Below are 18,172 nucleotides of genomic sequence, written 5' to 3'. Positions count from 1 at the left end.
AAATCTTCCAACACATAACTTTCTAAATAATTTATATGCAAATTACTTCTATCCTACTGTTCATAAACCCACCAGAGTGACAGCCAAATCGGCCACACTAATAGATAATATTGTTGCAAACTCAACCAACCAAATACTTCAATCAGGTATACTATTCACAGATATCTCAGATCACTTCCCTATTTTCCTGTTTTCAGGACAAGAAACCAAAACTAACAATAATACTACATCTTACTCAACTTATCGCATATACGACAATAAAAATATTAACAACTTCATAAAACAAACTGCTGATGCCTACTGGGAGACAGTATACGCGCAGACAAATGCAAATCATGCCTACCATGCCTTCATGCAATCTTTTAAAACTATTTTTGACAAGTGCTTCCCCCAAAAACATCAAAATGTAACAAAAACAAGGAGCCTTCTAAGCCTTGGTTCTCTATTGGGTTATTAAAATCTGTAAAAGCCAAAAATAAGTTATACAAAAAAATACCTAACACACCCAGCTCCTCTGAACTTAACAAATTATAGGACATATAAAAATAAATATAACCATCTCCTTAGAATAACAAACAAAAAAAAAATATTTAGCGAAAAATTCAGAGCAGCCTCAACAAATTAAGAAACCTGGTCAACAATAAACCAGCTTCTACAGAGAAGAAAACCACTGTTATCATACCCCTCACAGTTTACTGATGGAGGAAAACTATAACAGACAACAAAACAATTGCATGTAAATTCAATTACTTTTTTACAAATGTTGGGCCTTCCCTCGCTAAAAAAATCAAAGATCCAGGAGGGAATCCTCTAGATCACATTAATGGTATTTTCCCCATCTTTAATATCTTCGACAGCCCGAGCACCAATGAGATAATAAATATCATCGACCAACTCAAACCTTCAGCACCAGGACATGACAAAATCTCAACTACTCTTGTTAGAAAAGTAAAAATGTACATAGCTTAACCTCTAACTTATATTTTTTCACTTTCATCACAAACAGGTGTTATTCCAAAAGATCTCAAGATTGCTAAAGTTATTCCTATTATTAAATCAGACAATCCAACTGTTTTCACTACCGTCCTATCTCAATACTACCATGCTTTTCCAAAATCCTTAAAAAATAGTCTATAAAAGAATGCTCCAACAAATGCATTCCAACAAAATATTATATGATCACCAATACGGTTTCAGGAAGAACCACTCTACCTATATGGCCCTACTAACTCTAATCAATAAAATAACCACTACTCTGGATGCAAATGAATTTTCCATTGCAGTTTTTCTAGATCTCTCAAAAGCATTTGATTTTGTTAATCACAACATCCTGGTATCAAAACTCTCCAAATATGGCTTTAAAGGTACAGTCCTTTAATGGTTAAAAAATTACATCTACAAAAGACAACAGTACGTCTCAATCAAAAATTGTGTGTCACAAAGATCAGAATTAACATGTGGTGTCGCTCAAGGATCAATCCTGGGACCCTTACTGTTTTTACTTTATATAAATGATCTTCCATGTGTGTCTTCTTCTATTTTTTCCATTTTGTTTACGGATGACACAACCATAGTCCTTTCCAACAAACATCTCAAATCCCGAATTGATGATACAAATGAAAATCTACATGCTCTCAATTAGGGATGTAAGGATACATTAAACCCACGATTCGATTTAAATCCCGATATTGGGTCCACGATACAATTCGAATCCTGATTCCCGATCCCTTTTTTAACTCATAAATCAAAGATTGGCATGTAATGATACACTTGACCCATTTCAATTTGAATACACAGATCGAGTTCATATTTTTGAAAAACCAGATTAAAGTCAAAATACAGATTATTATTCTCTATTTAAATTCTCAAGAAAATTTTTGACAAATATATTTTCCTCTTCATGTCCTTCTCACCAACCAAGTATCTGAAAAATTCTGAGGTTGTGTTCAAAGTCATAAACTAAAAATAAAAATAAAGTGCACGTTTCTTCATGTATCATGTATCATGTATTGAAAAGTTTTGAAGGGAGGACGAGTTTGTAAAACAAAACTCGCCATGCTCCACTAACTTGTTATCATATGAGCCGTCATAGTCAGGTAAAAATGGGTAGCGCTGCTAGTCCAGCCATCTGTTGTTATTGCAATGCTATCGGCATCTCTGAGTTTGGACCACCATTCGTGTTGTTTCTGTGTAGAGTGCAAGCATAACAGACTGGCTAAAGTGTGCGGCGGGAGGGGATGCGGCATTTTGGCTCCAACGTGTTTACAAGCTGTCAGAATCCCTCGTTTTCAACTACGGAAAATGCCCTCATATCTTTGGCAATAAAAATACCAATGCACTTGGTTATATCACTTGTTTGTGACAGGGTCTTACAAATCCACCTCAGACTTACCGCCTGCCACAGCTCTGACTTAAAACTAAACGGGGCGTCCACCACCGTTAAGCCTTCACCCACCGCTGCCACGACTACAGTAAATTTACCCGACGTAGTCCGGATGTGCAGGTTGAACTCAGGTCAGCGGGAGAGACCGTGATGTCAAAACAAGCGGCGCTAAAAACAGACAGCACCCCCTATTGTTTAAGCAGAGTATCGAAGCACACATTGTGCCGTATCGATTTTAATCCCCCATTATTTATATCGATTCTTAGCCGATTTAGGATATATCCTTACATCCCTACTCTCAATACATGGTTTCAGCTTAACAAATTATCAATCAGCATTAAAAAAAACTAATTGTGTCTTATTTTCAGGAAAGAAAAAATATAACACTGAAGAATGTCACATCTACATTGATGGAAATAAAATAAACAGAGAATCTTCAGTGCATTTCCTTAGTATAATAGTGAATGAGAGATGTTGTTGGAATGGACACATTGACTATGTTAGGTGTCAAAATCACTCGGAATTGTCAGAAAAATCAGCACATTTATCAATAGATCAACATTGTTAACACTATACTATAGCCTTATCTACCCATACCTTACATATTGCAATATTGTGTGGGCCAGCACCCCCCATCTAACCTTTCTAGACTACATCTAATTCAAACAAGATTTGTCAGACTAGCAACAAACTCACAACCCAGACAACCAACAGCGCCTCTATTCTCACAACTGAAACTACTAAATATATATAATATAAATACTCTACAAACTTGTACATTTATCTGCAAAATAAAACGCCTAGAAACCGCACTCCCTAATCACTTCAAACAGTATTTTTCTGACAATTCCAGCTTCCACTCTTATCCAACACGGAAGGCACAGTCTCTCCGTGCTTCACTTTGTCACACCACTAGAGGACAGTATTTTATCAAATTTAGAGAAGCAACCCTATGGAATGACCACCAACATCTACTAAACTGCTCATCATCCTACAAAACCTACAAGAAATGTTTAATAAATAAACTATGTACTAAATGTGATTAGCTAACTTATTTGTGTGCGCAAATGCAAATTTAAGCTTGTCTACCACAAATAAATATATTACTGTAAATTATGTAACACTCAGACCTAATGTATTCATCTATGTATTCATCAAATGTGCCATTTGTGAGAAATTACATGTTTTTTCATTCTTTTTTTCCCCGCTTTCTTTACTCTTCTGTTTCTTTTGTTTGTTTTCCTTTCCTTATCTTCTTTCCTTCGCTCTGTTTCTCCTTTTGTTTCTTGTTTCTTTTTCAACTCACTTTAATTTTTTTTGTAGCCACAACATGGTGAGGCTTAATTATAAGCCCTTCGGGTTTCCTGCCTCACCAACACATCCCTTTTTCAAGAAGCAACAAATGTTAATTATATTGTATTTCAATAGTGAAAATAAATAAAAATTTATTGCAAATAAGTGCAAATAAATAAAATATTTATTTTAGTGCAAATAAATAAAATTTATTTATTTTATTTAATAAAATAAATAAATAAATAGTAAGTAGTTCTCTTTCACCAATCACACATTCTTTTACTGGTTAAATGTTTGTGGTTTTATTAAAACACAGAACGTTTTGATGAGAACTGAGCAAGTCCAGCCAGGCTATAGAGCGTTACACATGCTAATTTGAACCTTTCACACCTTCACGATTGTCAAACTTTGGTCAAACTTTCCCCAGCAGTACTGAGCATGTGCAGAGAGATAGGTTTGCTTTGATCTCATCATGCATACATAATTAGCCATGCGCTTGCTGTCTGAGGAGATAAACAACCCCAGCACCGCAGGACAGTAGATGTAGTAAGATTAGGCAACTTTTAGTTTATATCAACGCATTCTCACAACATATCTTCTAGGTTACACAAAATATAATACGCAAGTATTCAGTGTTTACTTATCTGGTAATTGGCATGTTTTCTGTCGGGTATTTTGACAGGTTATAGTTTTATCTGCTGGACTTCCGCCCTTTCTACCTGCCAATGACTGGCAAATGCCGGCTAGCGTAAAATCAGGTAACAGTATCAATAAAATTTAATGATCCTCATCCTGGACTGGAATGTTTTTCAGTTTTCATTGACTAAAAGTAGAGTAAAACTATGAAGCTTGACCAGGACTAAAATGTGACTAAAACCTAACATATTTTGGTCTGCAAACTAAAACTAAAAACTGTTGCCAAAATGGACCCTGTCTCTAAGTCTATTCATCACAAGGTTGTAGATGTTTGGTTTTGTTGGTGCACAACTGCTGTAAACAGCTCCTCTAGTCCTTTAGAATACAATTGTGAAGAAATTCAGACATTAATGAAACACATCACTGTAGCCCACCTGGAAAACTGGAATGGCCTAAAAATAATTCATAATTTAATTGAATTTGGGTCTAAGTTTAAGGTACTGGGGACTCATCTAAGACTTGGACTCAGGTAAAGGGGACTCGACTTGGTTTTTTTTTCGGTGAATCGGACTTGAACACAAGGGACTCAGGATTCAACTTGGACTTGAGGCTTAGTGACTCGACTACAACACTGCTTGGAACAAAAGAAAAAAGTCATGACACAATAAAGTGACAAGAATTTCTGACCTCAGAGTCTCCAGTTTGCAGTTTGGACTCTGCAGGTAATCACACAGAAACTTCACTCCTGAATCCTGGAGCTCGTTGAAGCTCAGGTCCAGCTCTCTCAGATGTGAGGGGTTAGTCGTCAGAGCTGAGGCCAGAGAAGAACAGCTGATCTCTGACAAACTGCATCTACTCAATCTGAAAAAAAATCACATCAGTGAAGATGGGGCTGAGTAAATGCTCAATTGATGCAGTAACTGCACTTTGAAAAGATAAGAAACTGTGAATGTCAACATTTAAGGATAGAAACTATTTATTGACTAAGTGTCAATGTTCTTTGTTTGTTAGTCACCATACAGTAAACCTTCCACACACATTATCCACTCATCTACTGAGTTGACAAAAGACGCTTTTAAACACTTGTTTCCTTTTATTGAAAGAACTCAGTCTGATTATGAACAGCAAATTTCACCTTCACTGTACTGATTTTAATCAAAATTAGAAATGAGATTTTTATTTTTTGAAAAAAACTGATCATTGAATTTTATACTGGACTGCTTAAGTGTGCTTTGTTGTTGAAAAAGTATTTTACTCTTCTTGGATTGGTCACCTGTAGAAATAAGACCTCTGATCTCCATGAGGCTAATCTGTAAAATACTTTAAATGTAAAACATCCATTTTAGTGATTTTTTCCCCATACAGAAAAACAGGGTACTGCTGAATCAACAAATGATCTGATACTTTGATTGAAACACACTGACACTTAGAACAAAAGAAAAAAGTCAGGACACAATAAAGTGACAAGAATTTCTGACCTCAGAGTCTCCAGTTTGCAGTTTGGACTCTGCAGGTAATCACACAGAAAATACACTCCTGAATCCTGGAGAAGGTTGTAGCTCAGGTCCAGCTCTCTCAGATGTGAGGGGTTAGTCATCAGAGCTGAGGCCAGAGAAGAACAGTTGATCTCTGACAAACTGCATCTACTCAATCTGAAAAAAATCACATCAATGAAGATGGGGCTGAATAAATGCTCAATTGATGCAGTAACCGCACTTTGAAAAGATAATAAACTGTGAATGTCAACATTTAAGTACAGAATACTAGTCATTGACCAAATGTCTATGTCCTTTAGTGTTTGTTAGTCACCGTACAGTAAGTAGGGATGGGTAACTTTCACATTTGAACTGGTACGGTACCGATTCCCGGTACCTGTGAACCGGTACCCGTACACAACATTACCCATTTTCAGTACTTTTTTGTGTGAATAATATGCAATAATAAATGTTAAATAACCTCAAAACTTCTGAAATTTCAATATTTATACACTATCAAAAATCTCATGTATTTCAAAACAACATCATACGCCATTTGTATTGTCACATCACAAGTGTTTTTATAAATTACTCCAACATGAAAAATCTAAATAATAACTACCAGTGCGTTTTCTTTATATTGCACTAATTAAAACCCAGCCTCACTGGCCCCTATTCCTCTAATTTCCCCTCTTGGAAAAATGTGTGTTGGGGTCCCTAAAGGGAGAATAAGTTTAAAACAAATGAAAAGTAATGTATGGAGTCAAAATAACTGTATGAATAAATAAAAATATAAAATTTTACCAATTAAAGTACTAAAAATAAAAGTAAACAAACTACTTCCTCTACCATGAACTACGTGTACTGCACATCTACTACTACATGTACTGTACATCTACTACTAAGTGTACTGCACAACTACTACTACATGTACTGCACATCTACTACTACACGTACTGCACATCTACTACTACGTGTACTGCACATCTACTACTACACATACTGCACATCTACTACTAAGTGTACTGCACATCTACTACTACACGTACTGCACATCTACTACTACGTGTACTGCACATCTACTACTACATGTACTGCACATCTACTACTACACATACTGCACATCTACTACTACGTGTACTGCACATCTACTACTAAGTGTACTGCACATCTACTACTACATGTACTGCACATCTACTACTACACTACTACTACGTGTACTGCACATCTACTACTACATGTACTGCACATCTACTACTACACATACTGCACATCTACTACTACGTGTACTGCACATCTACTACTAAGTGTACTGCACATCTACTACTACGGATACTGCACATCTACTACTAAGTGTACTGCACATCTACTACTACACGTACTGCACATCTACTACTAAGTATACTGCACATCTACTACTACGTGTACTGCACATCTACTACTAAGTGTACTGCACATCTACTACTACGTGTACTGCACATCTTCTACTACACGTACTGCACATCTACTACTACATGTACTGCACATCTACTACTGCGTGTACTGCACATCTACTACTAAGTGTACTGCACATCTACTACTACGTGTACTGCACATCTACTACTAAGTGTACTGCACATCTACTACTACACGTACTGCACATCTACTACTACACTGTAAAAAATGTCCATAAAATTGACAGCAAGGTACTGTAAAATCATGACATCATAAAACTGTAAATAGGAAAACAAAGAATCACTGTTTATTTGACAGTTATATTTTGTAAAACAAAGAACTAAAAAAATTTATTTTCAAATCAAAATTATGTGAAAATAATCAAATTTCTTTGTTAAATTTACAGACTGCTGTAACTTTGACAGAGGAAACCTGTAACACAAAAAACAACACAACTGAGTTAGAATTACAGTATTATAGTGTTAAAATAATGGGTAATTTCTGTTGGGAGCTTCATTTATACTGGGATAAAGTGTAAAATCTAAGTAATTCACGTTATGTGCCTCTTTAAATAGTGTAAATATAGTCAAAAAACTGAAAACTATCATAGGATTTAAAAAAGTTTTTTTTTTAAAACAAACTTACAAGAGCAGAACTTACAGTTAATAGTTGGCTAAAGGCTCAAAGCAACTTCTTTGTGTTTTTTAATCTCTTATACCCAAATTATAATACTACTTTGATTAACTACAGTAGATACAGCTGAACTCACATTGACTTTACCTAATAAAAACATAAAGCAGGAAAACTTTAGCCAGTCCTGGTTAAAATTAAATAAACTTAGAACAAAAAGTAAGGCAATTTGTGTTTGGAACATTATTTCTTTGTTGTAACAATGCTTCTTGATCATAAATCTTATACCGTTGGAAAGCCTGTTTATTACCCTTTTAAATGATGCCACATTTCTAAGGATCATGCATTTGTGGGATGAGCAGCAGAGCTGAGTATGTGGGTTGTGCCCATGAAAAATTTGCAAAATCTTCTCTGCCAATGCCAAACAGCTTATTCTGCTGTTGACTCTTGTTTGGTGTTTGGTGGATTGGATTATTGAAGGTTGAAGAAACAAGACATATTGACAATTTAACAATTTATTCATTTAACAAACAGGAGCCTCAGCAGCGTGTGGAATGATGAGAATAAATTAATGATCAAAAAGCTTATACCTATATTGATAAACACCTGAAAGACATCAGAATTAGGCATACTTGTTGATCACATCTAACATCTAAAACAGCACTCAAACACACCTGAGCATATCTAGGAAAAGGTCAACTAGGAGACAACCTGAGGCCCATAAGAAAACCATAACCATCCTGAGGCCCGTAAGAAAGACGAAAGCCCAACACCCCTTACAGTTTCAGCCCTCACCAAGCACCACTTCACATGTAAACAGGTGCAGTCATAGCTAGCAGCCTTCAGTAAATCAGTACAGGATATAGACCCTCTCTAATAGACATTAAGGCTCCCCAGTAGCCATTAAGGTCACTCTTTTACAAAAGCTGTGCTTGGAATTGAATTTAAAAGAGCCAGAGGCCCCTCAAGTACGGAACATAGGAGGGTACCCACGTCAGCTAGAAGGCAAACATCACGTACCTTAACAGACAGAAAGGCGCCCACTCCTGCAACACAGAAGCAATGCATACCTTTGCCTTCAGGCAAATAGCTGACTTATTACATACAGCAATGGTCACAGAGAAGGTGTGTGCTGGGTGAGCAGAGAAAGAATCAAATAGCAGTGTTATGTTTCAACATCTATAGTATAACATTTTAAACACAAGCCATGTCCTGACCAGGTACTTTTGTTGTGTCTTACAACCAATGGTACTTTGTGTTGAATGTATCCAATGTATTCATGAATATATACTGTATAACCATTGTAGAGTGAGAAGCAACAAGCCAAAACATGCAAACAACCATCTGATGAATATAGGATGATTAGAAAACCTAAAGAACATGTGTAAGAATGAAATTAAATATATTTTTAAACATTTTTTAAAAATCAAGGTCTTCTGAGCTGGTTTATAATGGTGGCCAGAGAGGAGCAAATGTGGCCAGGGAGGAGCAAATAAGCCACCATTATAAAGGCCCAAATATGGGAATTTTAAAGAAACTAGGGGCAGGAGCTCTGCCCCTATGAGAGGTGGGCCTAGAAGACCCAAAGAGTATAAAAGGCGATGCACAAAGACAATTCTTCAGTTGGATGGTGCCTCCACTCAGAGTTTATTGCTTGTACTCACCTGAGACTTTAATAAACTCTTTCTTGCATCAGAAACCTTTGCCTGCGGAGCAGTTCTTTGCCTGATTTTTGACTTCAACATTTTTGGACAACTTTACCACTGAATCCAATCCGGCCAACTTGAGTGATCCACTACAAATGGCGTAGCTCCAGCCAGGAGGACGGAGAGGTGCCAATCTTGGGGACCCTGAGCTCAACAACAGAACCTTTGGCCAAAATAAACACAGGTAAGCAGAGCCATTAATTCTGCTAATTATAGGTTGTGTTGTGAGCACAGGATTCACAGGTACAGCACCTAATCTCACTCCTTCCAAAAGAACCTAGAATTACACACTATTTGAACTAAATGCAAAAAGTGACAGATGATTTGGATGATCACCCAAAAATAACAATAACAACATCCTCAGCTAAGGACTCTGATGCAAAGTGTGTGAATGTACATTCAAACAACGAGCATGCTTGTGATATGGATGATGTATTATTGCATGACTGTATTGCATGTTGGCTTGTTGTCTGTTTAATGTTTGCAGGTGGAATGGTTTGGTTGGCTTTGCAGAAGAAAGCAGAGTAAGCATTTAAATATAAGAGTCAGAAGATTGTTGTAAACTAGACACTTAAAGGAATAAGCTGTTGAAGTTTTGTGTTGGTTTTGGACATTTATAGAGAGAAGTCACTAGAAGTTGTGGTGTTTTGAGCAGTTATAGGTATAAGTTGCTAAAAGTTGTGTGAGCACCTATAGGGATAGGTAGCTTAAAGTCATTCTAGAGGACTAGAGGACAAAGTTGTATATAAGTTGTACATAAGTTAAGGAAAAAGAGAATAAAATCACACGGTAGGTACCGCTTCGTACTGGGGGCCCAGTAGGTACTGGGAGCCCCAGGGTTTGGAGGTCTGTAGGGACAGATTGTAGCTCAAAAGAAGAAGCATCTCCCAGGAGAGGAGGTTGCTGCGCGCATTTTTTAGTTTAAAGTAAGAACAGGCCTTTGTTGTACATAAGTTTTGTATTTGAGGAATAATTGTGTAGCTGTTTTGAAGTTGGTTGAAAACCAGTGTACATACAGCATTTAGAGAGTATATGATTATTGTCCGCGAACCAGTGTGTAAAACTTAGATTGGTGTTGATGTTGATTTTGAAGGAAGGGTAAAGCAGCACACAGGGTGCAGTTTTGCCTAGTATAAGGTCAGATAATAATAATAATAATAATAATAAAAACAAAAATAAGATAACAAAACAGATAAACAGTAAAACTTAAGGGAAAGATAACCTGAAACAGGTAAAAACATCAGTTGATAGATGGTAGGTGTGAATGGGCAGCAGTGAAGAAGAGGACTACTCCCCAGACCACTACCAAAGTGAGGGAGACAATAGAAACCCAAGGGATAAGAACTCATTTTTGGCTTGAATGAACTTACATAGACAAACAAGGAATAGAACAGTATCAAGATCCACAGGAGATTAGGCTGAAACTCAGAAACATCACAAAGTTTGTGAACTTAAACCAAGTGAAAGAGGAGTTTCCAAATGTTGCATGGTGGCCAATCTTGAGTAATTTGTGGACCCCTTACACACTAGGGACTTTGCTAGAACACCTATGTAACAACCCTAATACCACTGCTACTATATTGCTACATCCATTTGTAGGAAACAACGTGATAGGAACACACAGGGTAGCAACAAACCCTAGATTGTGCATTTGGATAGTCCCCAGGAAAGTTAGGTAGGAGACAGGAAAGTGGGGGTTCATAACAAGAATAACAGGGGAAGACGGTGAAGAAAGATTAGAATACAACCCATTTGTGGGGAGGAAATATAAATCCAGTGTAACTGCTGGTAAGATCATAGTGCTGATTAGGACCCACGACAACGACGACATACCAGAGGTCCCCAGATCCTTGGCCAGCAGTGCACGTCAGGGCTACATAGGCACAACAACAGGCAAGATAAAAGTGAGTAAGAGTGGGACACCAGCTGAGATAGTGACTGCCTTGCATCCATATGCCAAAAAGGATGTGGAAAAATGCATGAGAAAATGGCACAAATTAACCAGCGGAAAATGGCCCCAGGAAGGGTCGTTCACCATGGCAAGCTGCATGGCAGTGGATCACATGCTTGAAACATACAAGGAGAAGGATCAGAGTAACAAAAGAGAGCAGAAGAGGGCTAAGCAAAGGGAGATCTTGAGATGGTTTGAAGAGAGGATGATATACTCTCCAGCAATGCGTCGTCGCAGGGCAATCAGGAGGCAAATTCAGCTTAGAGAACCAGATGCTCAGGAGCCCCACCCAATAGATGCAGGGGAAAGCCCTCAGGTGCAGCCGACAGCCCCATACAACCCTGGCCACGCACCGCCAGCCTATGCAGAAAACACAGAGCCCCAGAAAGCTGGAATCTACACTGTGGGGGTAGTTGGTAAAAGGGAGTACACAGGCAAATTCACCTTGGCCCTGGAAGAAAAACGGGAAAGCAGCACAGATGAGGAATTAGACAGAGACTCAGTCAGGACCATACTACGGTCCGAGCCCACCCCACCAAGAGAGGACAACATAGGGGACGAGAGGAGGAGAACAGAAAGACATCAGTCCCCAAGCACAGCAAGAGAAAGAGAAGAACAGGAGGTTTACATGAGACATTATGGGGAGGAGATGGCTAAGCTGAAGGAGGAGCATGAAAGGAGCCGGAGGCAACTCCAACATACAAGCACACCAGCAGGCGCTGATCTCCCGGAATACCAGGGAGTGGCAGAGGATGCAGCTAGGAGACATCAGAGGGACGAGTACTTCCAGGAGTGTGACAGAGCTATGGCGGAACATGACATAAGACTTCAACGAATGCAGGAGACCATGGACAATCTGGAGAAATACATGAAGGAAAATGAAACACCCAAGAGAAGGACAGGTTTGACCCTATGCAAATACACCTGGACGGCACCATAAGACAGATGGAACAAGAACATGAGGAATTGGGAAAAATGTTGGAGGAAGTAGAGGAGAGGGAGTCACAATGGAGAGACAGAGAAAGTCGAAGAAGGGAGCAGAGAGAGAGAGAAGACAGAAGGGAACAGATGACACTCGGAAGCCGGCGGACCTTACCGCGACGGAGGTCCGACGAAAGGGACATGTTCACCCCAGACAGTCTCAGAAGATCAAGGTCACAGGAACACATAGCTTTGGAATGTCCCATCATGCAAAAAGGAGATGGGACCACAAGCAGGTATGTGCCCTGGTCATTCATGGACATGATGAGTCTGGCAGGACGTCTACCTTCCCTGACAGATGGCGCCAACAAATGGATAATAGCGCTAGAAGAAAGCACAGCAGGACTGACACTGGCAATGGGCGATATAAAGGCCCTACTGATGCACCTGGCAGGCAGCCATATAACAGATGAGATCTTCACAAAGATAGGGGTAGACTGGGTCCTGGGAAGGAACGTCCATGACGGAACCAGATTCAACCCGTATCGAGGAGACGTGTGGAAACAACTGAGAAAACAGTACCCAGAGAGGATGGATGCATCCAAGCTAGAAGGAGACAAACTTAAAGGCAATGAATGCCCAGCCAAGTTTCTGCGAGAATTTCAAAGGAAATGGCAGAACGAGACAGACAGTGCATGGAATGCCAATGAAACCACAAGCAATCTGTTCAAGCTGATAATACTGACAATACAGCACCCCAGGGCCATCCCAAGCCATACGGGAAGACCCAAGGGGAGAACCACTCACCACCCCAGGATCATCCCAAGTCATAAGGGATGACCTGAGGGACCAGAATAAGACAAGAGAACTGAACAAGGTTACCATCAGCCCTGTGGCACCCCAACTGGCAGCCCAACCATGGAAACCACCACTGTGTCCAGTTCGACCGAGAGTATCCAGGGGGGAAACCAATAGACATGGAACCGTCACCCACTCTCGCAGAGGCTCACCGCTACTCCCCTACGTCACCCACTCCATCCACTCCACCCCAATCAGATACTGATTCTGGAGAGGAAATCGTCCAAGTGAGTGGCCCACCGCCCGTGCACCAACCCACACAGCACAATCGCCTGCCCACATATGAGAACCTGGCTGCCTTAATTAAGGATGTCCGACAACAACGGCGGATTAATAAGCCTCAAGGACAGACGGCCAGCTTGGCTACAGCAGCTGTTGAACACTCCAACTTCTGAGAGCACTGGCCAGAGTAATAGTGGCATGGAACGAGCCACAACCAGTGCTGACCCGAGCTGGAGTACTGCAGGAGATGGACATGGCATACAGACCCAAAGCGGAACTATACCTTCCATCCCTGAGATTGTTGAACTAGCTGGTGAGGACTCTGATGAACAAATGCAGGTGCCTGTGTTTGAACTGCCATCTGACACAGACCCCACTGACCCACCAGAGGGAGTTGCACACTCTCTGGCCCATGAGAGACAGAGCCATGAGCGGCACCCTATCCATCGTCATGGGACATGTCAGTGTATCGCAAAGGTTGCAGTATTAAAACGCCGGTTCCACAAATGGTTGGACCACTTCCATGTGAGACTGAAATGGGTTGAAACAATAGTGAGAGCAACTCATTAACTCATTAATTATGAACAGACATAAAGACGATAGGAACAATAAAACTTTAAATATGGTTCATGGAGGCAGCGAGAAACAGAGACAGATGGATAAGAGGCTGTAACAGATAAATGAGTAACTAAGGAGTCCAGGAGATTTCAGCTGAATAAAGTGAAATTAAGCTTGACTTTACCCATATAAAGAAATTTACATCATAAATGATGACAGAAGTTTATTAAGGAGAATGGAGGGAAAAATACTCAGCATACTCTGATGAAGTTCTGTGAGTGAGAATTAGAAATGTTGAGTTTTAATTTTATTTCAGATTAAACAGCTCATTGACAGTTAGTGTTTTTGTGTTAGTATAAAATTATTACCATTAAAGAAATGTATCTGACAAATAACAAGAACATTTTATCTCCAATGTCTCAGTGTCTGTCTCTATCACTGAAGTCTGACTCATGTGTCTGTAGTGTTTCATATGTACACAGAGAGGAGCTTTATTAAGAGGAGGGCTGATATTGATGTTGATGAGGGAAAAAAAGAAAGGGTACGTATTTCATCTTATAGCAGAGTTACATATGATATATACAGTTGCAAGAAAAAGTATGTGAGCCCTTTGGGATTTCTTGGATTTCTGCATAAATTGGTCATCAAATGTGTTCCAATATTCATCTAAGTCACAACAATAGACACAGTCTGCTTAAACTAATACTGCACAAAAAATGATATGTTTTCATGTTTTTATTGAACAAACCATGTAAACAGTCGCAGTGCAGGGTGGAAAAAGTATGTGAACCCCTAGGCTAATGACCTCTCCAAGGGCTAATTGGAGCCAGGAGTCAGCCAACCTGGAGTCCAATCAATGAGATGAGATTGGAGTGCTGGTTAAAGTTGTCCTGCCCTATAAAAAACACACACCAGTGTTGAATTTGCTGTTCTCAAGAAGCATTGCATGATGTGAACCATGCCTGGCACAAAAGAGCTCTCAGAAGACCTACAATCAAGAATTGTTGACTTGCATGAAGCTGGAAAGGGTTACAAAAGTATCTCTAAAAGCCTTGATGTTCATGTGTCCACAGTAAGACAGACTGTCTACAAATGGAGAAGGTTCAGCACTGTTGCTACTCTCCCTAGGCGTGGTCGTCCTGTAAAGATGACTGCAAGAACACAGCACAGAATGCTCAATGAGGTGAAGAAGAATCCTAGAGTGTCAGCTAAAGACTTACAGAAGTCTCTGGTACATGCTAACATTTGTGTTGACGAATCTACAATAAGTAAAACATTAAACAAGAATGAGTTCATGGGAGGACACCATGGAGGAAGCCACTGCTGTCCAAAAAAAACGTTGCTGCATGTTTGAAGTTTTACAAAAGAGCACCTTGATGTTCCACAGCACTACTGGCAAAATATTCTATGGACAGCCGAAACCAAAATGGAGTTGTTTGGAAGGAACGCACAACGCTATCTGTGGAGAAAAAAAGCACAGCACCCCAACATCAAAACCTCATCCCAACTGTGAAATATGGTGGAGGGGCCATCATGGTTTGGGGCTGCTTTGCTGCCTCAGGGCCTGGAGGGATTGCTGTCATTGATGGAAAAATGAATTTCAAAGTTTATCAAGACATTTTGCAGGAACACTTAAGACCATATGTCCGCCAACTGAAGCTCAACAGAGGATGGGTGATGGAACAGGACAATGACCAGCATAGAAGTAAGTCAACAACAGAATTAACCTGACACACCAGATGGATTTGTTTCACACATCCATCTGGGAAAGCTTCAATAGGAAACGTTTGAGAAAAGGCAGAGGATTTAAAAAAAAAACTCGGAGTGTGATTGGATGAACATCCTGTCACATCTCCTCAGGCCAAACAGAGCAACAAAGCACGTGACTAGCAGCTATCTAGTGGCACTTGCGCTGCTACCAAGGATTAACACGAAACATGGCGACTATAGACATGTTAGTACTTGACTTTTGTCGTTTTCGAAAAGAAAACAACTCACTGCTGATCTTTGTTCTTCTTTTCATGAAGACATGTCATCAAGTTTTTTCAAGATAAACCTGGTGCTTTAGCAGCATCCATGCTAACCTCTTCCTCCATAACTGCACCAGCTCTTGCTGCTGCTTGTTTGCATAACGACACTGCCGAAAGTACTGCCCCTTGTCGCTGGGCCCAAACGGTTCAGATGGGTGCTTAACAAGCTGGATTCGCCAGTGAAAAACAAGGAAATGGGCGAAGCCATCTGCTTTGCAAGGTTACAACAGAATGGCTTCAACAGAAGAAAATACACCTTCTGGAGTGGCCCAGAGTCCTGACCTCAACCCGGTTAAGATGCTATGGTATGACCTCAAGAGAGCAATTCACACCAGAAATCCCAAGAATATTGCTGAACTGAAACAGTTTTGTAAAGAGGAATGGTCCAAAATTCCTCCTGACCATTGTGCAGGACTAATCTGCAACTACAGGAAACGTTTGGTTGAGGTTATTGTGGCCAAAGGAGAGTAAACCAGTCATTAGACTAGGGGTTCACAGACTTTTTCCACCCTGCACTTTGAATGTTTTCATGGTTTGTTCAATAAAAACATGAAAACATATCATTTTTTGTGCAGTATTAGTTTAAGCAGACTGTGTGTGTCTATTGTTGTGACTTTGATGAAGATCAGAACACATGTGATGACCAATTTATGCAGAAATTCAAGAAATCCCAAAGGGTTCACATACTTTTTCTAGCAACTGCAGCAAATACATTCCAACAACATCACTGTGGCTAGTGGAAACACTGAGTGGCTAGTAGCCATTAGTCACAATGGCTGCCTGGTGTGAAAAAGTTAATGTCAAGCCCTTTTCATATGGAAGTGTACACATGCGCACACCATAGCGAGCCGGCCACAGACAATACCCCACCCTACTGATGGTGATAATACAGTACAGGATGGACGTCAGACGCAGATCATAGAACACTCATTACAACCACTGGAGACTTGAGACATGACTTGGACTCATGAACAAAGACTTGAGACTTGACTTGAACTCGTGAACAAAGACTTGAGACTTGACTTGGACTCGTGAACAAAGATGTGAGACTTTACTTGGACTTGCAAAAAATGACTTGTGTGCACCTCTGGTACATATGAAGGGAGTTTCTCCAAAGGAATGCTAAAGTGGGCTTTTACTATGAAAAGCACAAACCAGAAGTGTTTTTGTACAGGGTTTATCTGTACCTGCAACACTGTGGAAACAGAGAGCTTCATGAATAGTAGAAGTTTGGGGAACAACTTTATTAAACAGACACATTTTAGCTCCTGGCCTTCATCTGGTTAATCAAGAAACAGATTTCAAACATATTCTACCAGTGTGGACATACTCCATGTTCCAAATTATTATGCAAATGATATTTTTCTTTTATCTTCCCAAATAGTTGATGCAAATGACAGCATAATTTTCAAGTCATCAATCGTTAGAGCATACTTAAGATTTAACTGAACAAATCTCCCAATGATACTTTTTTTTTTTTCATAATTAGAAACCGCAAAATGCACTGTTCCACATTATTATGCACAACAAAGTTTCAGAACATTTTATAGGTTGTAAAGAACTGAAAATGGTCATGTGTTGAATGTGCAGCATTAGGAGGTCATATTTACTGAAATCAAAGCTATTTCAATCAAAAATACTTAACAGGCCAAGTTCCATGTTAACATAGGAGCCCTTCTTTGATATCACCTTCACTATTCTCACATCCATTGAATTTGTGAGTTTTTGCAGAGTTTCTGCTTGAATTTCTTTGCAGGATGTCAGAATATCCTCCCAGAGCTGCTGTTTGATGTGAACTGCCTCCCACCCTCATAGATCTTAAGCTTGAGGATGCTCCAAAGGTTCTCAGTAGGGTTGAGGTCAGGGGACGATGGGGGCCACATCATGAGTTTCTCTCCTTTTATGCCCATAGCAGCCAATGACACAGATGTATTCTTTGCAGCATGAGATGGTGCATTGTCATGCATGAAGATAATTTTTCTACGGAAGGCACGGATCTTCTTTTTGCACCATGGAAGAAAGTGGTCAGTCAGAAACTCTGTAGACTTTGCTAAGGTAATTTTCACACCTTCAGG

At 39.7% G+C, this 18,172-nt stretch overlaps 1 protein-coding gene across 9 annotated transcripts in view; it reads right to left on the bottom strand.

Moving 5' to 3' along the window:
• LOC121517453 (NACHT, LRR and PYD domains-containing protein 12-like) overlaps positions 1–18,172 on the bottom strand; it is an 86,611-nt gene that overhangs the window by 47,783 nt on the left and 20,656 nt on the right. For 7 of the 9 annotated variants that reach the window (XM_041799264.1, XM_041799433.1, XM_041799518.1 and 4 more), the window contains exons 5-6: positions 5,791–5,964; positions 5,000–5,173 (exon numbers count right to left, since the gene is read on the bottom strand). In XM_041799264.1, coding sequence (XP_041655198.1) covers positions 5,000–5,173; positions 5,791–5,964 — 348 coding nt within the window. Of the gene's footprint in view, positions 1–4,999; positions 5,174–5,790; positions 5,965–15,409; positions 15,527–18,172 lie in introns of those variants that run through there. The other 2 variants (XM_041799348.1, XM_041799933.1) reach the window with 2 other exon arrangements.

This window comes from Cheilinus undulatus, linkage group 1 (assembly GCF_018320785.1).
Source record: "Cheilinus undulatus linkage group 1, ASM1832078v1, whole genome shotgun sequence".
NCBI classification, from domain to species: Eukaryota; Metazoa; Chordata; class Actinopteri; order Labriformes; family Labridae; genus Cheilinus; species Cheilinus undulatus.
This window is presented reverse-complemented; position numbering and strand designations above follow the sequence as displayed.